General features: G+C 33.9%; 2 protein-coding genes across 2 annotated transcripts; both read left to right on the plus strand.

Annotated features, from left to right (window-relative positions):
• Positions 1-1,030: 1,030 nt before the first annotated feature.
• On the plus strand, positions 1,031-14,645 carry LOC110646846 (red chlorophyll catabolite reductase, chloroplastic). Its single transcript, XM_021800422.2, has 2 exons — positions 1,031-1,479; positions 13,958-14,645. The coding sequence occupies exons 1-2, from the start codon at positions 1,132-1,134 to the stop codon at positions 14,567-14,569; spliced, it is 960 nt and encodes a 319-aa protein (XP_021656114.2). The 5' UTR covers positions 1,031-1,131; the 3' UTR covers positions 14,570-14,645.
• Positions 14,646-16,622: 1,977 nt separating this feature from the next.
• Positions 16,623-21,401, plus strand: LOC110646845 (abscisic acid 8'-hydroxylase 4). The gene is made up of 9 exons (XM_021800421.2): positions 16,623-17,716; positions 17,816-18,143; positions 18,701-18,850; positions 18,974-19,222; positions 19,327-19,416; positions 19,539-19,617; positions 20,305-20,411; positions 20,526-20,644; positions 21,018-21,401. The coding sequence occupies exons 1-9, from the start codon at positions 17,523-17,525 to the stop codon at positions 21,136-21,138; spliced, it is 1,437 nt and encodes a 478-aa protein (XP_021656113.2). The 5' UTR covers positions 16,623-17,522; the 3' UTR covers positions 21,139-21,401.
• Positions 21,402-23,185: the final 1,784 nt, after the last annotated feature.

Genomic DNA, 23,185 nt, shown 5'->3' on the forward strand with positions numbered 1-23,185 from the left:
TTATTTAATTTAATTAATAAAAATTTAAATTTTTATCAAATATAAAGATTTATTAAAAATATATTTATTTTTAATTTATTTATAATTAGGACCGGAAAGATGGCATATTAGATTTTTACAGATACTTGGATCTTAATAAAACGAATTTTGATAATATAAATTTAAGTTTGAATAATAATATCAATGATGAGTTTTGATTATATCCAGATTTTACTTTATGTGTATTTGTTACATAAATTTACTTATATAAATATTTAATTAAATATAAAATATATATTTTTATAATAATTTTTATATATTTTATTTTATATAAAACACAATTTAAATATTTTATTGAAATATTAATTTTTAAAATATAAATTATTAATTAAAATAATTTTTTAAAATTATTAATTAAAATATATAAAATTAAATGACTTTAAATTTTTTAAGTAATAATAATTGATAATAAATTTTATTAAATTTAAATTTTAAAAATATTAATTATATTTAAATTTAAATAAAATAATTTTTATAAATACCTATCAGTTACGATCTCCGCTCTCACCCTACCAACCACTTTAGATGCAGATGCTTGAGTCGAATCAAAATAATTATGTAAATTATTTGAGCTCCACTCACTTGGAAACTTTGAGACTCGAATCAATTTCACATGCAATACTTAACTATAAGCTTATAGAAAATTTGCAAATTTAAAACTTGATTCAATTCCTATTTTTGAACTCTAAAGGAAGGAAATTCTTAACAATCCAACTTAATTTTTAGTGTTTATATAAAATAAATTATACAAAATTATTATTATTATTATTTTAGTGTTTACATAATTTTATTTTTTATGTAATATAAATTATTTAAAATTTAATTTTACATTTTACTAAGAACCATTAAGTAGAATACTATGGTAATAAATAAATTACATCATTTTTTAGCATAATTTAAATTACGTATTGCATCCATCCCCACAATAAAAACATAATATTTGTTTTTTTTAAAAAAAAAACGTAATTTTCTTTTGAAACGGTGCGCTGAGATACATGCATTCAGACCAAAGACCAAAGTTAGAGAAAGCACTAGCAGCCATGTAAATATCAGAGAGAGTGATCTTGTCTTGAGGCTACAGCTTCCAAATTAATGGCCGTGAGTTTCTGCCACATTCTACGCTTTCCTTCTCCTCCTAAAACTTCTCTCTTTTCACCTCCATTCAAATCATCGAGAATCAAACTCTCTGCCGCTTCCTCTCCCTCACAACCATCATCCGAGATGGACCTCCACAACCAGGGACGTGCAAAATTCCTGGAGTTCCCTTTCGTCTCCGTCCCTCACCGGGCTCTGATGGTTAATCTCTTGTCGACGGTAGAGAATCGCCTTGGTTTGCAGCTCCTCCCTTGTACTCTTCCACTTGACGTACAGCACTGCCAGAACGAAAGTGGAACCGCCCAAGCCTCGCTTCACATTAGATCTGGTCAACAGTCTTCCACTGTAAGTGATTTCCTCTCACCACCCTTGAAATTTCCTTCTTTTTTACTTCTTCCATGATTATGTATGTATAGAGTAAAGCTTGAAATTTTGAATTGGTTACTCTTTTTATTTAATTAGTATTGCGGCTCTCACACTGATTAATTTAATCTAAAACAGTTCTTGTAGATGTGGTCAGTGATGAGCAATAACTTTCTTTTTTTTAAAAGAGATTAGCACTCATGTGGCCTCTAATAATTTTAATTTGACTGTAATCGGTACTCTGATTAAGTGGGTTGGTTTAATTTATTTATTTTGGAAGGTGAAAATTTTATTTTGAATGCTCTGGATTAGCAAGCATTTTAGAGGAACTAACTTTCGTTTGCAATGGACATTTTTCTTTACTATAGTTTGATTTAAGAAATTCAAATTCTTGGTGTAGAGTTTAGAAACCCTTATGGCCTTATAGTCCAAGGTCTGAATTTGCATATTTATCTTCCAACTTGTTATAGGCTTTCAATCTCATAAAGTAATGAAGTATCCTTTGAGAGAATTTTTAAACTGTGCAGAAATGTGAAAAAGATGAACTCTATTTACAGAGCTAAGCATGCCAGTGTGAATATAATATTGAAGTTTAAAGACAGGGTTATCAAATTGAATCTAGATATACATATTAACAACTATTTAGCACAAGGTCATCGCTTGTCAGTTTTCAGTAATGGTAGAACGATATTGGTGCTGTGGCCATTGGTGCAACAGAGTGCAGATTCTGATCAAATATCATGCCATTCAACAATGGTTCTGTCACCACGTTGCTAACTATGTGAAAGTGAACATAGGTGAGCTCTACTTGTGGAGCTGAACAGCTAACAAGGGAAGGCCTGTTTGAGCAGATTCTACAGGTATAAACAAGCTGTATGAAGAATTAATATTGAATCTAGACACGTTAAAGGCATCTTGAGTGCACAAGGCTCCTCATAACCTTCCCCCTGCTTTTTCTGCTGAGAGTTCAGAGACTGTTTCTAGCAATTGATCATGTAACTTCTTGGTGAAATGGTGTAACCTTACTGTTGCGCCAAAGCTCACCCTTAAAAACATATTTTAATCATTCAAAAGTGCAATTTTTGGTTAGCGAAACTAAGTTTTATATTCATAACTATTCTTTCTTTCCTTAGGTTTATTGTCTCACTCCAGATTGGTGAGTTTGTACATTTGAGCCTGCTAGATGCTCTTTTCTACAAAACTTGGGGACTAGTTAATGTATATGGTAGAGGTAGATTTGGCAGTAAGGATAGTTCTAGCAATGTTTTTTGATTAATCTAGAACACCAGAGGAAAATTTATAAGAATCATATTCAAAACCTTTGCTTTAGACTTATCTAGGATAGTCGTGTCTATTTTAGGGGTAAAATTTTTTCAAGAAGAAGAGTTGCCATATTTCTTAGCTTAATTGGGCTTAATGCTTGTTAAAAAATTGGCAAAACTGTTAGCTTTACTAATGCCATGTATTTTTAATGACCAAGCATGAGAATCATGGGAGATCTATATAATTTTGGAAGAATTGACTTGCGATTTTGTAATTTACAGGAGGGATATTGGCAGACATCGTTAGAATAGTGTGATTTAAGTATGTGTTTTAGGTTTTGAGTCTTCTTCCTTTGGCATTGTTTATTGTCTTCCCTTTTAGCTGATCAGTTAGGTTTGTGGGATGGATACTGTTGATGGTAGGTTTCAGAGAGGTTCTTTGTCAAGTGATGATTCAAAAATCCAAACTTTTGCTAACTGGAGCCAGCAATTACTGGATTCAGACTTTTGTCATCCTTCATATGAACATATGATTCAATATGAATATAAATGATATTGGCTCAACCTATTTTGAGATTGAGCTTTCTGGTGCTGTCTTCCACTTCCTTTGTCTTGACATTGTAAATTCTGCATATTGGTTTGGGCGTGAATTGATTTAGGATGTAGGTTACTGTCTCGCTAGTTGAACCCAGTTCCCAAGCATCAACTTATGGCTTAATTTGTTTTTACTTTGTGGATTGGGTCATGACTCTTGATCTTATCATCATACATCTTGTTTATCCTATTAGTAGTTGGTTGTAGAGGGACTGGCATATCTTGTTCAGTTCACAAGGAAGTTTTAAAACTACCCATCTTTTCCAGCTTCTCTTCGCTAACTCATCTTTTCAAGCTTTTATCCTCTCAAGAATATCTGGTTGCAGAGTGTACAAGCTTAATTAGGCACTATATTTGTTAAATTTGGGTTGTCTCTACACCTGTGAGGATGAGAGAACAGAACAACAACAAATTGACTAAAATTTTAACCCACCCAGGAAATTTATCAAACACTTAGTATGCAGAAGAAATGAGTAGGGAATCAGACAAATTTTTATTGTATTGACCAGCATTTAAATACACGAAGTAGTTCAACAAACTCAAAAAAATAGGACCCATTATCAGCACTAAATCAGGTCTAACAGAAAAGAAAAAAACAGACTAGAAAAAATAGGACTCACTTCTACTGACTTATTCAAATGAAATCAAAATAATTTCTGCATTATTTTTTCAACACTCCCCCTTAATGCAGAGATTTACAATTCCTAACATATTTCTTAGGTGCAGAAATTTTATAAGTGGAAGTTGCTTTGTAAAAATGTCAGCTAGCTGCTCATCTGTATTGCAGTGTGTGATCTTGATTGCTCCTTTTGTCACCAATTCTCTCACAAAATGATGCCGAGTTTCTATGTGTCTTGTATGGCTATGATAGATAGGATTTTTAGTCATGGCAATTGTAGATTGATTGTCACAATAGATGGTTGTAGCCTCCACTTGTGTCAGTTTCATATCTTCCATGATCCGACGTAACCAAATTGCTTGACAAGCTGCTGAAGTTACTGCCATATATTTAGCCTCTGATGAAGACAATGCTGTAGATGGTTGCTTCTTTGAATTCCAGCAAATGACACCTGACCCAAGATTAAAGGTATAGCCTGTGGTACTCTTTCTGTCATCAATGCAACTTGCCCAATCACTATCAGAAAATCCACATAACTTCAGATTGTTAGTGTTTGAATACCAAATACCATAAGAACTTGTTCCTCTCAAGTATCTTAATATTCTTTTGGCAGGCCCAAAGTGGATTTTGCTTGTACTTGACATGAATCTTGATAAAAGGCATGCATTATATCGGGTCGACTGTGTGTAACATACAGTAAACTTCCTATCAAACTTCGATAATCACCAGCATCTACTTTCTCTTCCCCATCATCAAGATTGAATTTTTGGTTAGCGTTTGTTGGAGTCTTCACCGGATTGCAATTTTGCAGTTGAAACCTTTTAAGAAGATCATTCACATACTTGTGAAATAAAAATTCCATCATCACATTGCTTTGCTTCCAGCCCCAAAAAATAACTCATTAACCCCAAATCAGTTATTTCAAACTCACCAATCAATAGCTTCTGAAACTCACTAAGCAAGGCAATACTATTTTTGGTGTAAATCAAATCATCAACATAAAGGCATATGATAAGTACCTCATCAGCTCCCGTTGTTTTAACAAAGAGAGTAGGCTCACTTGCACTCTTTTGAAAGCCATTCTTATTAAAATGTCCATCAATTCTCTCGTACCAGGCCCTTGGAGCTTGTTTGAGACCATAGAGCGCTTTATTCAATCGATGAACCTTGTTTTCTTGACCTGCAATTTCATATCCCTGTGGTTGCTGCACATACACTTCCTCATCCAAAAAACCATTTAGAAATGCAGATTTTACATCAAATTAATGAACATTCCAATTATTATGAGCAGCTACAGCCAAAACAATCCAAATAGTGTCAAATCGAACAACTGGTGCAAAGGTTTCTTGATAATCAATACCTTCTCTTTGCATGTACCCATGTGCTACAAGGCGGGCTTTGTACTTTTCCACTTTACCATCAGGTCTGTATTTGACTTTGTAGATCCATTTCAACCCCACCACTTCTTTTTCATTTGGCAAATCTACTAGTTCCCATGTCTTGTTGTGCTTTAGAGCTTAATTTCTGCATCCATTGCTTCACACCATTAAGTATTTTTTGCAGCTACATCAAATGAAATTGGTTCTTCAACTTGTGCTAGTTGACACACATTGAGTCCTTTCATATATCTGCTTCAAGGATCCCCATTTTCTTGGTGGTGTTTTTGAGGAAGAGGAACTTGGAGAGGCTGAGTTTAATGAGCCAGAGGAGCTGCTTTGAGGTGTTAGAGGGCTGGAACTTCTATGTGGTGTTGAGGAACTAGAGCCATCATTGCTGCCTTGATCAAATGCATTATGTTCAACACTCATTTCTTCATTACCCTGAACAAAACTAGGACTATTTGCATATCACTCCATTCCCAAGCATTTTTCTCATAAAAAACAACATCATGACTGATTAGTAACTTTTTGGTGAGAGGATTATAAAAACGGTATCCCTTAGTTTCAGTGCTATAACCCACAAAAATGCATTTGATGCTATTATCTTCTAATTTTTCTCTTTTTTGTGATGGAATGTGCACAAAACCAATGCAGCCAAAGACTTTTAAGTGAGTTACCTTTGGCTTCCATCCGTGCCATGCTTCGAATGGTGTTTGTTGAGTCAAAGCTGCTGTAGGTGATTGATTGAGAATATAAGCTGCTGCGTGGATTGCTTCAGCCAAGAAATTGTTTGAAAGGCTTTTGGCTTTTAGCATGCTTTTTCCCATCTCCACTAGGCTGCGATTCTTCCTCTCAGCAACTCCGTTTTGCTGTGGAGTGTAGCTAGCTGTTAGTTGTCTTTGGATACCAACCTCCTCACAAAAGCTATCAAATTCCTTAGAGAGAAACTCTCCACCGCGGTCTGTTCTAAAGATCTTTATTGGCTGCTCACTTTGCTTCTCAATGTATGCTTTGAACTTCTTGAAGACGAAAAAAGCTTCTGACTTTTCTTTAAGAAAATAAACCCACGTTATTTGACTAAAATCATCAACAAAGGCCAAGAAATACCTGTTGTTATTGAGGGAATGTGTCTTCATAGGTCCGCAAATATCTGCATGAATTAGTTCTGCAGGTTTTGAAGCTCTTCTTGCCTTCCCTTTTGGAAAAGAGTCACGATGCTGCTTCCCAACTACACAACTCTCACATACTTCATTTACATCTTTAATCACAGGCAAACCATCAACATAATTCTGTTCTGACATGAGAATAAGATTTCTGAAACTCAAATGACCATATCTATGATGCCAAAGCCAATTATCATTTGCTAATGTTGTCTTCAAAGCATGTTTTTCATCAGAGGTTAGATTGCAAGGAAAAATCTTATTTTTTGCCTTGGGTACACTAGCAAGCAAAGTTTTTTTGGATTTATCTTTAAACACATAGCAAGTGGAATCCTCAAAAACAAGTGAGTAACCATCCAAAAGAAATTGCCCCACACTTAACGAATTTTAATCCAAATCATGAACATACAACACGTTTTGAATGCAATTCAAGCCAAGAGAGTTCAGCATCATAGTACCTTTTCTTTGTGCAACATGTGCAGTTCCATCACCCATCGTAAACCTGCTAGTCACCGACTCATCCAAATTGGTGAAATGTTTTAAATCACTTGTCATGTGATTGCTACAGCCACTGTCGATGTGCTAAATTGCTGGAGGACATTCTTTGGCAGAAAAGCATGCAAGGAAAAGACTTTCAGTTTCATCTTCCTCTTCCTCTTGAGCTCTGTTGGCTTGTTTCTCTTGGGTATAAATAACCCTTACAAGATAAGATTTGTTATGATACAGCTATTGTAACAACACTTAACGTTTATCTCTACAAAAATACACCTCTATCTAATACACCCTCTCAAGTTGAACTATCGATATGGGAAGATAGTCAACTTGGTTCGTAATTGCTGAAAACGCAGTTTAGTCAACGGCTTTGTTAAAACATCAGCGATTTGATCCTTTGTAGAGATGTATCGAACCTGAATATCATTAGACTGAACTTTATCACGAACAAAATGTACATCTATCTGCACATGTTTCATTCTGCTGTGATAAACTGGATTTACCGTAAGGTTTGTAGCACCCAAGTTATCACTCCAAAGAACAGGGATTTTAGTTTGTACCCCCAATTCTTGTAGCAAGTTTGAATCCAAAGTACCTCGAAGTTGTGTTTGCAATGGCACGGTGATTCGCCGGTTGATGAACGCGAAACACTTTATTTCTTGGGCCTTGAGAGACTAGATTCTCGCCAAGATAAATAGCAAATCCGTCAGACTTGCGATCCTCTATGCGCCCGCCCAATCGTAATCACTATATGCAGAGATTTCATAAGCGGATGATGGTCGAAGAAGTAGGCCATATTCACTGTTCCTCAAATAACTAAGTACAAGCTTCACCGCTTGCCAATGTTCCTCAGTTGGTAGATGCATATAATGTGCTAATCTATTTACTGTAAATGAAATCTCTTGACGAGTGAAGAGAAGATACAATAAGCTGCCAATGGTACTTCGGTATAGCATGGGATCTCCAAAACCAGAAGAAGAACATTGTAATCTGGAACTTGGTGCTTGCGGTGTAGTAACAGATTTGGAGTTTTCCATTTTGCATTTCTTCAATAAATCCAGAATATATTTTTGTTGAGTCAAGAGTAACGAACCATTCTGCCAATGCGCCTGTATTCCCAGGAAATAGTGTAGACGTCCCAAGTCTTTGAGCAAAAATTTCGACCTCAAGTGCTGCTGCAACTCCTTTTCCAACATTTCACTAGTTCCCGTCATGAGCAAATCATCAACATATGTCAAGCAATAAAGCACATCACTGCCTCGCCGAAAAATAAATAGAGAGGTATCAAGCTTGGACTGCACGAAGCCAAAGTGAAGAAGAGCTTCTTTAAGACAGCTATTCCATTGACGCGGCGCTTGTTTTAAACCATACAGTGACCGTCGAAGTCTGCAAACATGGTTTGGCTTTGTATCATCAATAAAGCCTGGAGGCTGTTGCATGTAGACCGGTTCGTCTAATTGACCATGTAAAAAGGCATTAGAAACATCATATTGTTTAACAAACCATTTTGAGAGACCGCAAGACTCAAGATCAATCTAATCACATCGGTTTAACAATCGTGAGAAAGTTTCACCAAAATCTACACCAGGTCGTTGGTGAAACCCCTTTGCAACAAGCCGTGCCTTGTAGCATTCCAAAGAACCATCTGAATTTTCCTTGACTTTAAACACCCATTTGCAGCCGATTACATTAGCATGTGGTGGTTTTTCAACAAGCTCCCAAGTCCCAAGCTGAATTAATGAGTTAATCTCATTATCAAGTGCCTCACGCCATTCTTTAAAGCGCTTTGCTTCTGTAACTGTGGCAGGTTGTAGAGGTGGTGTAATTGCTGACAATGTCCTGGGCTTTGAATGACCTGTCTTTGACCTTGTAAGCATAGGATGAGTATTCCCCAGTGGTGCAGGTAGAGGAAGAACTATAACCGACTGATCTGGTTGTACCATTGGAGACAGTTGCGTGTCTGACAAATTCGAATTGGAGCAGGTAGGGGCTCTGAGTCTGAACCCGATGCAACAGAAATAATCTCAGTGCACTTTTGGAAGTAAATGTACTGGTGGTGGCCCAAGAATACCGCGGCTTGAGTGCACAGATTCAGGAACATTATTATCCTGCACTTTAAGAGATTTAAAAGGAAAATTATGCTCATCAAATACCACATGTCGGGATATATACAACCGTTTTGCCAAAAAATCATAGCACTTGTACCCCTTGTGCACCAAACTGTAGCCAAGAAAAATACATGGTGAAGACCTATTTTCCAGCTTATGTTTATTGTACGGACGCAAATAGGGATAGCAAAGACATCCAAAAGTACGAAGATCGACAAATCGTGCAAAGCTCTAAACAATTTTTCATAAGGCGATTTATGTATTAAAGGAGTTACTATCCTATTAATCACATAAGTTGCAGCTTCAAAAGCAAAATCCCGAGAATCCAATGGTAAAGTAGCAAAATTCAACATAGCCAAACCGGTTTCCACAATGTGCCTATGCTCCGCCAAAGACAACCATTTTGTTGTGGCGTATAAGGACAAGACAAACGCAGTTGAAATCCCATTATCACCAAGTATGTAGCAAGAGACCAAATTCGCCTCCCAATCACATTGAAACATTTTTATTTTGCGATCAAAGAAAGTCTCAACAAATTTTGAAACTTAATACATGTAGACAGTACATCAGATTTTCGTTTGAGACAATATAACCATGAATATTTGATGAAATGATCATAAAAAAGAACATAATAACGATTACCATTAATAGAAGGAACAGGGGAAGGACCCCATACATCAGAACAAATAAGTTCAAGTGGAGCAGACGCATTAAAAGTAGACAATGAAAATGGTAAACGATGTGATTTACTAACACAGCAAGATGAACATAGTTCTTTTTTATTGGAAGAAAAATAATTTTATTATGCTTCAAGGTTGATAAAACAGCTCCATCATGAGCATGACCCAGGCGAGAATGCCAAGACCGGAAAGAAATATGATGCATAGCAGCAGTCGGAAGACTAGATGCTGAAAGTTTATAAAGACCTTGTTCAACTGGACTTTTGTGAAGAACCTTCCTCGTGGGGATATCCTTGATAAGAAAACAGTCAGGAAAGAACTCAAGTGAGACTTGATTATCATTTGTAAAATTTAGAACTGACAAAGAAACTAAATGGAGATTGAGAGAAACAAAATATTGTTCAAACGAAAATCATGATTATTGTTCAATATTGTAACGCCTACATGTGAGATGGGAATTGTATTACCATTGCTTATCAGAACTTCATCCGTCCTGTATATTCGTAATCAATCGCCAAGTTTCCAAGAGATCCTGTAAGATGGTGTGTAGCACCAGTATCAACAATCCAAAGCTGTGGCTGTGCACGATATCCCTGTGAACCTGAAGCAGCATTCCAAGCGTGAGCCGAACCAACAGGAACCGAAACTGTATGATAAGCTTGTGGTGGTGGCAAAACTATTCGGCGTTGACTTGGACATTGTCTGGCAATATGACCCGAACCATTACAGTTATAACAAGTAGCGTAATCAAAATCGACACGAGATTGCCGTGGTTGAGCGAGGGCGTCGATAATTACAAACCGACCACCACTCTTACCGCCTCGATTACCTCGACCACCACGCCTTCCACAACCATTCGAATTAGAAAACCCCATCGCAGGTTGCTGATTACGTGTTGTAAGCAACGCAGTCATTGGAGAACTAGAATTTTCATATTTTTTCTGCTGCAATTCTTCAGACAACAATAAACCATACAATTCGTCATAAGAGGGCATCTGCAGTTTCGCTTCAATGGAACGCACAAAAGGACGATAGTCCTGTCCCAACCCATCAAGAATCGCTCCAACAAGATCATCACTTGAAATCGGATTATTAAGTGCAAGAAGTTGATTACTAAGGATTTTGCTCACGTGCATATAGACTTCAATCGAAGTCAGATACGTTCCAAATGATGAATTGCGTGTTTTAAATGACGCACCTGGGCAGTATTCCCAGCCGCAAAACTCTGCTCTAATCGCGTCCAAATCTCCAATGCAGATGTAGCACCAACTGAACTCGATAACAAAGCTTCAGAAAGAGAAGCGTGAATCCAACTCATGACGATCTGATCCTCACGAAACCAGATAGTATAAGCTGGATTGGGATTAGAATCAGGCAGGGTAGGATTCGGTGGAACATAATTTTTGTCGATATGTTTATCAAGATTATAGCCACGCAATAATGGTAGCATCTGTGTCTTCCAAATAACATAATTGAGAGGAGTAAGCTTAACATGAATCTGATTGGAAACATTGGGAATAGTAGTCAAAGAATTTGAGATAATCGAAGAAGAAGAAGAAGAAGAAATAACAGCAGGAGAAGGAGACTCATCAAGAGCAGACTCTGTAGACATGATGAAAAAAGAAAAAAAAAAAAAAGAAAGAAAGAATTAACAAGAAAGGTGTTTAAACCCTAGGAGTGCTCTGATACCATAAAGGCAATCTCAGAAAAGGTATTTCATTAAACTGTGATCTTGGGTATAAATAAACCTTACAAGATAAGATTTGTTATGATACAGCTATTGTAACAACACTTAACGTTTATCTCTACAAAAATACACCTCTATCTAATACTGAAACTCAAATGACCATATCTATGATGCCAAAGCCAATTATCATTTGCTAATGTTGTCTTCAAAGCATGTTTTTCATCAGAGGTTAGATTGCAAGGAAAAATCTTATTTTTTGCCTTGGGTACACTAGCAAGCAAAGTTTTTTTGGATTCATCTCTAAACACATAGCAAGTGGAATCCTCAAAAACAAGTGAGTAACCATCCAAAAGAAATTGCCCCACACTTAACGAATTTTAATCCAAATCATGAACATACAACACGTTTTGAATGCAATTCAAGCCAAGAGAGTTCAGCATCATAGTACCTTTTCTTTGTGCAACATGTGCAGTTCCATCACCCATCGTAAACCTACTAGTCACCGACTCATCCAAATTGGTGAAATGTTTTAAATCACTTGTCATGTGATTGCTACAGCCACTGTCGATGTGCTAAATTGCTGGAGGACATTCTTTGGCAGAAAAGCATGCAAGGAAAAGACTTTCAGTTTCATCTTCCTCTTCCTCTTGAGCTATGTTGGCTTGTTTCTCTTTAAGCCTACAGAACCTCTCTATGTGCCCATATTTCCCACAGTAATAGCACTTTATTTGGCTCCTATTTTCACCTCTGTCAGTGCTTCTAGGCTGCTGGTTGTACCCATTTCCACCTCTTATACCTCCTCTTCTCCCACGTGACGAACCTCCACGCCCCTTGTTGAAGTTGCTTTTGCTGCTTGATTCACTAGCACCTTTTTCACCTTGTGATAGCTGCATCTTACTGTGTAAAAGGCATTCTCAACAGAAATATTGTCATATCTCTTCATCCTATCTTCATGAGGGAAAAGAGAACCCTGCAACTCAGCAACAGTTAGTTCCTCCAAGTCTTTTGACTCTTCAATTGCAGCCACAACATGTTCATTTCTTAGGTAAACTCCTAAGATTTTTTTCAACAACCTTCTGCTCACTCAAAATTTCATTACATCTTCTAATTTGATTAACAACATCAATCATGTTGGAAAATGTATTCTGACAAAGAGTCTTCATCTTTCATAAAAGAACTTTCAAATTTCCTACGAAGAGTTTGAAGTTTAACAGTTACCACTTTTTCAGTACCTTCGTAGACCTTTTGAAATGCATCCCAAGCTTCTTTTGACTTTGTTGCAGCAGCAATGCGAGGGAAAATCGCCTCATCTACAGCTTGTTGGGTGGAAAACAAGGCTTTAGTATATTTCTTTCGAAGGTCTCTGACATTATCAGCTGCCGCTCCATCTTCAGTGTATCCATTTTCCACCAAATCCCATAATTCTCGGGATAAAAATAAAGTCTTCATCTTGGTACTCGACACATCATAGTTGTTGCCTTGGAAGACTGGAATTGAAGGTTGCAAGAGGTTAACTCCAGCATGATTGTTGGCCATTTGGAAGTGAACCTTGCTCTGATACCAGAATGTTAAATTTGGGTTGTCTCTACACCTGTGAGGATGAGAGAACAGAACAACAACAAATTGAATAAAAACTCAGGAAATCTATCAAACACTTAGTGTGCAGAAGAAATGAGCAGGGAATAAGACAAATTTTTATTATACTGACCAGCACTTAAATACACGAAGTAGTTCAACAAACTCAGAAAAATAGGACCTATTATCAGCACTAAATCAGGTCTAGCAGAAAAGAAGAAAAACAGACCAGAAAAAATAGGACTCGCTTCTACTGACTTATTCAAATGAAATCAAAATAATTCTGCATTATTTTTTCAACAAGATTTGAGCCAAATCAGATGTAAAAATCATGAAAAGTTTGTATGGATGATTTATAGTTGACGTCATGCTTATTCATTGGTTGCATAAATAATAGAGTAGGTGTTTCTGAGTGCTGAAGTACCTGTTTGACTTGGTGTGATTCCAAAGCTATTTGTGGGAGATTAGAATGTTTTGCTCAACATCAGGATATGGAAAATTCTAGTACTTCAGTGGCCTATAACATCATGGTACTATAAGTAAAGTTGCATCTTCAGCAAGTCAGTGCAAGCTAACCAGCCCTGTATTGGAATTTCATTTTCCTATTTCTTTAAGTTGATGTCCTCTGCAAACTTGAAGTCTTCCTTGGGCCCTTGGAAACCTTACTACTTTTACCAGCTTCAAATAAATTGTAGCGCAAACGCAAGTGCTTTCCTTGAAAATATAGCTGATATGATTTTTGACATTGTATGACAAACAAGATACGCTGGAAGTATGACCCCCTGTTTATCAATTCTGAAGGTAGCTATTAGTTGTTAACAGATAATACATCCTTGTAAAGAGAGGATAAAGAGATGTTCTTCTTATCTAATACACTTTATTCTATCAAAATGATATTTATCAGGTTGATTTCATATTGGGAAGTTGGCTACATTGTAAGCTACCAACTGGCGCAGCATTGAACATAACAAGCCTTTCAGCCTATTTGAACCTTTCAACTGATGCGCCGAACTTCGTAATCGAGCTTATCCAGAGCAGTCCAACATCTCTCGTCTTAATTCTTGATTTGCCTCCTCGAAAGGACCTTGTCCTTTATCCAGATTATCTCCAAACTTTCTATGAGGATTCTCAGTTGGAAACGCGCAGGCAAATGCTTCAGAAACTCCCAGAGGTTCAACCTTACGTCACTTCATCCCTTTACCTTCGCAGCCTTCTCTCACCCACAGCGATAATGATTCGTGTAGAAACTGAGGAAGGTGGAGCAGGCCCCATGGAGGAGATTGTAAAAAATCACGTAGAGCCTGTTGCAGTAGAAGTTCTTGGCTTGTGGTTGGATCATTGTGCTTGTGGAGGGAGAGAGGCGAGGGAGGAGGAAAAGGCTTATTTGAAGAAGAGGGACGAGCTTGTTAAGAAGAAAACCATCGAGATTGATTTGGGATCCAACTTTCCAAGGTTGTTTGGGCCTGAACTAACAGATAAAGTAATGGGAGCCATACGTGATGTTTACAATGTATGAGTTAAGGCTAATTGTCAGGTGTTTCCTCTCTCATAGAAAATGGGTCCTCTTTATTGTATAACAAGTAAATTTCACATGTAATTATGAGAGAAGGTATATATATACCGCGTACACCTAATAATTTCTCATGAGTTAATCCTCCAAGAATATTAATTATTTTATGTACGATAAATAATAGTTATTTGTGTGATTATTTTATAATACATAAAAGATTAATCTCTAATATATTTTATTTAAAAAAGTTTAGAATGATTTTATTATAAAATTTATAAAGAATTTAAGCTTATATAAAAATAAACTTATTTATTAATATATTAAATTTTTATATATAAATTTATATATTTTATATATTTTTTAATTAATTTTATATATATTTTAAAATAAAAATTTAATTTAACAATACTTAAATTTATTCTTATACAAATTTAAATTTATATCAGATGAAATTTTATTTATTTGATTTTTATTTGATTGAAAAGAATTTTATTTCAAATCTAACCACAATAATTTCGACACGTAACGATACATAAATCACACTAAATAGGTTTTATTACAGGACAAAAGTCGGTGTTCCTGTACAGCTTTACTCATATTAAAGTGGGGTCAATCTTCGTATTTAATAATTTATATGAGTTGGCCCCCGCTGTACTTACTGTTAGAAAAACAACCAAAGTGCTTTCGACACGTAATCTGTTACAGATCTATCTGACTGTGACAGTCACCTGATTTTGTTCTCTATTTCAAGCTTACACGTAGTACTGACCAGTCTCCACATGGATGTGGGCCAGCTTCTCGAAAGTTCCACTTCTGGTACAGCAACCCAGTCAGTCATACGAATTTTTCGATACATCAGTCATACGTACGTGGTGAGACGTGTGGGTCCAACTTCTCACCCTTGTAGCATATTTCTAAAAGAGCACATTGCAAAAACCCTCTCCCTCTCTTACTCATTTTTACAATTTTATTTTATTTTTTAATAAATTTATCAAACAGTAAAAATTAATTATTAAATTTAATAATAATATCATATCATATTTAATAAATATTATAATATTTAATTAACTGTTGATTATATCCTTAAATTAAAAAGAAAATTCAAAATTTCTAATCTAAAAATGATTTTATTTTTTTACTTATTTTTTCTCTGTTTGTTCTTGCTTGAATAAGAGGAGTTACTAAATAAAATAAAATTTGAGTAATTAGATTTTTATTCTTATATTAAAACTTTCAATTCAAAAAGAATTTACCTAAAACTCAAAATTATCCTTAAAATGGCTTGATTAAATCTTTTAATTTTGAATTTGAGTTAATTTAATTAATTTAAATTTAATTAATGTCACTTTAACCTAATCCTTTTTTTATTACCTCCTTCCAATGAATTAATGAATGAATAAATCTCTAATTTTCAATAAATAAGAGATTAGGGAAAACTGAAGGCGATAAGAGCTTGAAATCCCTAATCTCTCTCTCCTTCACCACTCACCTTCCTCTTAATTATTTTTCAGTTTTCACCTTCAAGGTTTCATACCTCCCTCTTTCTTTTATACCTAAACGACTTGTAGTTTTAATGATATAACAATTATTAATTGGATGATAGTATGAGAGAGAATGTTCATATGCGCAATGAACAAAAAGAATATGAATTCGCTTGATTATTTCTTAGGTTTTGGTCTTTTTTTGTTATCATATGAAGAAAGAATAGAACAGAAGCAATTTAAGCCAGTTATCAAATAACATTTTAGAAAGTGGCTTTTTATTAAAGTGAATATTTATAAATGATATCTTCTATAGTTATTTTATTTTTAATTTACTTTGTTCCTTCCAATAACAGATTAGAGCTTATTACTTTATTCAAAAGCAGTTACTAATAAAATAAAATTTATTATATAAAAAAGAGAAATTTTTATATACACTCAATTTATCATAAATCCAAAATATAAATATATGAATATATTTCACCATACATCTTATATTTTGAATCTATAATGAATAAAAAATTTCAAAAAATGAAGTTATGGTAAAAACTATCGTCGTCAGTGGGTGCTGACATTCCTCTAATTGATTTATTGGAGTCGATATATGGAAAGGAACATTGCTTAATTTTCAATCTTGTACATTTATTGGCACCTTAACTCACAAGTGATCTAAAGAATTAACATTTGGAGGCTTAATGCACAAAACAATTATGAAATCACATAATATGTTGAAAAATTAACTCTAGATCACCCAACAAAGATATGGAAAATATTCTTAATTTCCAAATTCGAAAATTGTGGTAAATATTAAATTTAGCAATTAATTGTATTTTGTGTGCGCATGAGTTTAATTAACAATCCTGTCAAAACACCTTTAATTAGTTCAATACCCTATTTGGCAAATGAATATATGCAAACAGAAAGCAGTGTGATATATATGTACGAGTACAAAGAGGTGGCACTCTAGACATGAAAAATCTGGCAGAAGTTAACCATTACACTACGCATACCTTATTGGCTGTGTCCCATTTGTAAGATTTCTGGGTCGTAGAGCTACTTTTCAAGGACACTTGGTGCCCAAACAGTTTCCGGTAACAAAAGGAAATCAGTTTCCTGACGTAACCTGCAATATTTATTTGGCTTAATTTACTTAATTAATTAATTAACGTCACTAAAGAGAATCAATATTATTATATATAATCTGCAACCTATACGTCTCAAAGCATTGCTTAAGCAAGTGCTCAATTGTATATTTGCCTGCCATATATAGATATCCAAACGAGTGTTAAACTTTGGCTTAATTAGTTAGTTAATTATTACAATATACATATCCTGTGCATGCGTTTGCACCATAGAAAAATATCAGCTCACTAGCTTTTGCCTACTTCTTATATATAAGCACAACCCCAGTTCTCCCTTCTCATTGAGTTACAAACCTAGGTAAAGAGAAAGGCTGAAAAAGACAGAGAGAGAGAGAGATGGCTGTGGTTCTTGTGTATAGTTTTTGCTGTACATTACTCTGGGCAATTGTATTGAGAGCGATCAAAAGGAGAATACAAGAGAAGAAAAGAGCAAACTTGCCACCAGGTTCAATGGGGTTGCCTTATATTGGAGAGACTCTTCAACTCTACGCTCAAAACCCTGACATCTTCTTTGCTGCCAGGCGGAAAAGGTTGTTCCATTTTCTTGTATCATTTATTTATTTGATTTGATTTGTTTCTCTTTTGAACATTCCATTTTGAGGATTTTGATGATCATCCTTTATATATAGGTATGGAGAAATATTCAAGACTTGCATTCTTGGTTGCCCTTGTGTTATGGTGGCTAGCCCTGAAGCTATCAGGTTTGTGTTGGTGACACAAGCATGCTTGTTCAAGCCAACATACCCACCTAGCAAAGAAAAATTGATAGGCCCATCAGCAGTATTCTTCCACCAAGGGATTTACCATACTCAAATGAGAAAACTAGTACAAGTTTCATTGTCTCTTGATGTCATCAGAAGCTTGGTCCCCCATATTGAAACTATTGCCATCTCTGCCTTGGAATCATGGTCTAGCACTTCTGGCAAAGTTGTCAACACTTTCTATGAGATGAAGAAGGTTAGTTTACCTTGTTTCCTGTACCAGGCCAATGAATCTTGTGATTGCTTATTTTTCGTTTATGGAAAATTTTTTTGACAATTAATATGATAAAAAAATTATTATTACTTAAATTTCTTCCACAAACTCATCATGAATATCTCTGCCTTGGAATTCACTAACTGGCTTGTGAAGTTAACTAAAATTTTTTTTTTGGGTATTAAAGAAAGTATTATTTACATGAATACTGATTTAATTAATTGCTTTTTGAGCTAATTTTGAATTACACACACGTGTGCATATATATATATATATATATATATATATATATATATATATATATATATATATATATGAACATCCATGTTAATACGTTAAATAAAGCTTTACGTAAACAAACATTTAATACTACGTGTAGCATGCAGGAATTATAATTAATTTTATACAAAAAATAATATTATAATTCTAATATTAAAATTACTTTTATTAATTATATTGAAAATTAGTTTTTAATAAATTATTTTCCAAGTATATATCAGTGGCTTCTTATTGACCACCCAATTTTTATTAACATCCAGTTCACTTTTGATGCTGCTGCTTTATCCATCTTTGGTAGCTTGGACACTTGCTACAGAGAAAATCTCAAGACAAATTACTACATATTAGACAAAGGTTACAATTCTTTCCCAACACATCTACCTGGAACTTTATACACTAAATCAGTCATGGTAAGTAAAGATTTTCAATTAATTAATATCTTCAATATTATTTCCTTTTTCTACTTCTTCAATAATTCAAATCTCTTGAACCTTGTTTCTTTTCTGCAATTGATCTTGATCCATCGTTCGCAGGCAAGAAAAAAGCTAAGCCTGATTCTTAGCCAGATAATAAGGGAGAGAAAGGAGAAGGGATTAGTGCAGAAAGGTCTTTTGGGCTATCTGCTAAATTTCAAAGATGAGAAGGGTCAAGCCCTATCCACCCATCAAATCACTGATAACATTATTGGTGTACTATTTGCTGCTCAAGACACCACAGCTAGTCTCTTAACATGGATTCTTAAATACATTCATGATGATTCAAAACTTTTAGAAGCTATTAAGGTTTAGATTTTATTTTTTTGCTATATCTTTACTGCAATAACCCATTTCTTGCTATGCAAGTTAATTATTAAAATTTGAATTTTACTGAACATTTGCTATTTCAGATAGAGCAGACTGCGATTTACGAATCAAATGGGAGAGGAAAAAATCCATTGACATGGTCTCAAACTAGAAATATGCCCATTACAAATAGGGTGATGATTCGAAGTTTTTTACTAGTTATATATATATATATATATATATATATATATATATATATATACACATTAATTTGAGCCCTGAATATATATGCTATATGACCCCCAAATAATTTCAGGTTATAATGGAGAGCTTGAGGATGGCTAGCATCATATCTTTTACTTTTAGAGAGGCTATACAAGATGTCGAATATAAAGGTATGTTAATTAGACAAAATTATTAAGCAACACATATAATTAATTTGTTTGTGGCAAGTGTTTTTAAGCATTCAACTCATAATTATTATTTGGTTTAGCTATCGCTATATTAGAGTTATCTTTAAAAATGTGAGGTATCAAATTTAAAACTTAATCAAAGCGAAATCTTAAGAAAAAAAAATGTTCATCGGGTTTTCTCTCCCATCTATTTCCACTCATTTTCTAAACTTAATCTTATCATTATAATCAAAACACTGTAGAAGAAAAGGATCCACACGAAGAGGGGCTTAGGCTCATCATGTATACAGGTATATATCACTGTCCATGTGAAAGCAAGGACAGTCCAACAGCTTCTCTAAAAGCGGGAATATAAGAACAGTGAAAATTCCATTTAAAGAAAATATCCAACTCAATTATTCTAGACTGTTCTTCCGATCCATGTCAAGCTTAATGCCACCACTACCTAACACTCTTACATCTCTCTTTTGTACAGGTATAATAGAAATCGTGTTTTCCAAGAACCCCACCCTCATGGACAATTGCCAAATTCCCATTGGATAGAACCTTATAGTAATTAATGAATTAATTAATTTTCATTATAATTAATAATTGAGTTATATATGGGGGCAATTAAGGAAAAATCTCATCAGTTTTGTTTACTTATTACTGTACGCATATGCTTGACAGGATTCTTAATTCCAAAAGGATGGAAGGTGCTTCCTTTGTTTCGAAACATTCATCACAATCCAGACTACTTCACTGATCCACATGTATTTAACCCTTCAAGATTTGAGGTATATGAAATTAAGTGCTTCTTTATTAAGTTAATTAATCAGATTATCTTTGTTAATTGTTTTCCTTCTACTTATATATTGTTTTTTTTTTTTTATAATTTTAAATGCATGAAGGTTCGACCAAAACCAAATACTTTCATGCCCTTTGGAAATGGTGTACATGCATGTCCAGGAAATGAAGTTGCCAAGCTAGAGATTCTCATTCTAATCCATCATCTGGTCACCAAGTTCAGGTGTATATTTGATCTGTATCTCTTCACCTAACTCTCCTCTATATTTCTCTAGCTATATCTGGTATATTTGTTTCAGATTTGTGGCTTTTGTGCAACTGATCCCACCCAACACACAACCTATGCAACAGACATTTAGCTAGAATTGTCTGACACCAAAATTGTACTAAAAACAAATTAATAATCCATTGATTATGACTTGAACACTCATGTGTGCATTCCATTAAGGCCTATGAATATTTTCTCATGTTTACATAATTAGACTTACAAGAGAATTACACAAGGGAATGTCAGAATTTAAGTCAATTTTTAGTATTATTTGCTAGGCAGTAATTAAAAGTAATTTTTTAATTGCTGTTGATGATTTTTGCTGCAGATGGGAAGTTGTAGGGTCTGCAAATGGGGTTCAATATGATCCATTTCCTGTGCCTCAACAAGGTCTCCAAGCTAAGTTTTGGAAAGAATCTACCAGCTGCACAGCTGGTCATGATATATAATAAAATCCTTCAAACATTTTCATGTTCATCTAGCTAGGGTTAAAAGATCCTTCAATTCTCTGCCTTCTTTTTCCTCCTCCATTGTGTCATTTTCCTACCTAAAATGTCTCTCACTTTTGACATATTTGACTGGGAAAGAGATGAGAATTCAAGGGTTTTAATGTTTCATGTCACGGGTTTGGCTTCACCTTTGAATTAATGTGTGTGTGTATATATATATATATATATATATGAAGTTAATAATCTTCAATCTTTCATTTGTATCTTTCATGTCTTTTTTGATGGTGACATATCGTAGGTGATATTTCATTTCAAAATGAATCAACTCCTCACAAAAAAACCTGTTAGGCTTTTATAATTAAGAGTGGGGACAAACACATTAATTAAAGAATGCAACTATGACTATTTCACATCCAAAAATAATTTAAAAATATCTATAGTTTATAAAATAAATTTAAAAATCAATAAGCAGTAGTATTAAATCGTTCCTAAAATTACGAGATTTAAAATTTAAATAGAAAATGGAACCTATAATACTAAAAAAATCCTTAAAAATGTTTACAAACAAGGCTATAGCTCAAAAGACAAATTTTATTGATGGCTTTAGAATTATCACTTGTGTCCCATATATTGAAATGATAGAGATATGAGATGCCCATGATCAATGTGTAATCAATGTAGGAACGGAGTCAGGGTAGGCCAAGGGGGGTATTAGGCCCTCCTAAAATTTTAAAAATTGTGAAAGATTTAATGGTAATTTTAAAATTTTTTTTCTATTCTTATATTAAATTTTGATGAGTAAGGGATTTTGAAGATTTTAAAAGTTTTATATGAGTTTAACAGTAATTTTATATAAATTTTGTTTTATAATTATGAAACGATGATCATTACCTAAATAAATAATTTATTAACAGATTATATATTTTAATTAAACCTCTTAAATTAAAATTCTAGCTCTGTCACCAAATCAATGTCTCCTTGTTGTTTCATGTCTTGATGGATAAAAAATTTAAAAGTACATATGGGATCCACCAGAATGTATATGAGAATGAACATGATTTATTAAAATATGATTATACAGGATTTATTTTTAATTCTTGGTTATTTTACTTTTAGCTATTTTTTTTTATAAATGAAAATTTTATTAATAATAAAATCAGAAAAAACTTAGTATCGATATCAATAACTAATCTCAACCAATTGACTATCCAGATATACTCAACCTAATCGATATTATGTTAAGTGAAAAAAAAAATTAATGTTAAAGATTAAAAAAAAAAAAAGCAGTCAAAACAGGTTTGACCGCAAACTGACCAAGGCCATGAACCTAACGGGAACTAAGGGAAGCAAAACAATGAGACTAACAAGGAACAATAGCACACAAACCAAAAAGACAAGCTACAATGGCCATATCATTAATTTTTCATTATTTTCTCTCTTAATGAAAATTTTGTACTATGGTTTTCTCCTTGTTATGGAAACTTTTGATCATGAGATTATTCATATGTAGCTCTTTTTTTTTTAAATTATAGTGTTTGTTGAAATAATTCAAGGCAATATAATTTTTTAAGATTAATTTATTATATTAAATGAATTTAAATATTCAAAATGTTATAATATCAATTATAGTAAATATCTCCAAATAGCATGAAGATATATTGGCATTGAAAATTCTTATAATAAAAACAGTGTCATAATTTTGGAACTAAGTCAAGTTACAGTCATCTAATAATTAAAAAAATATATATTTTAGATTTAAAAAATAAGTTTTCCTTAGATATTATATGATTATTTATGGTACACTTTAAATTATATTATCTTAGTCAAACTCACGCATGTTTATCTATTTTTTGAAATGAAAAGTACAAGATTATTATAGTTGTACCTACATAATATTAAGGACGAATTTAGCAATGGATTAAAATTTCATTAGCATGAATTAAAAATTCTCTTATGAGTCATTAATTAGGCTAATTTAACTTCGCAAACATATTAATTAGTGATGAATCAATGATAGATTTATCACTGATATTTTAGCAATAAGGGT

Source organism: Hevea brasiliensis, chromosome 10 (assembly GCF_030052815.1).
Source record: "Hevea brasiliensis isolate MT/VB/25A 57/8 chromosome 10, ASM3005281v1, whole genome shotgun sequence".
NCBI lineage: Eukaryota > Viridiplantae > Streptophyta > Magnoliopsida > Malpighiales > Euphorbiaceae > Hevea > Hevea brasiliensis.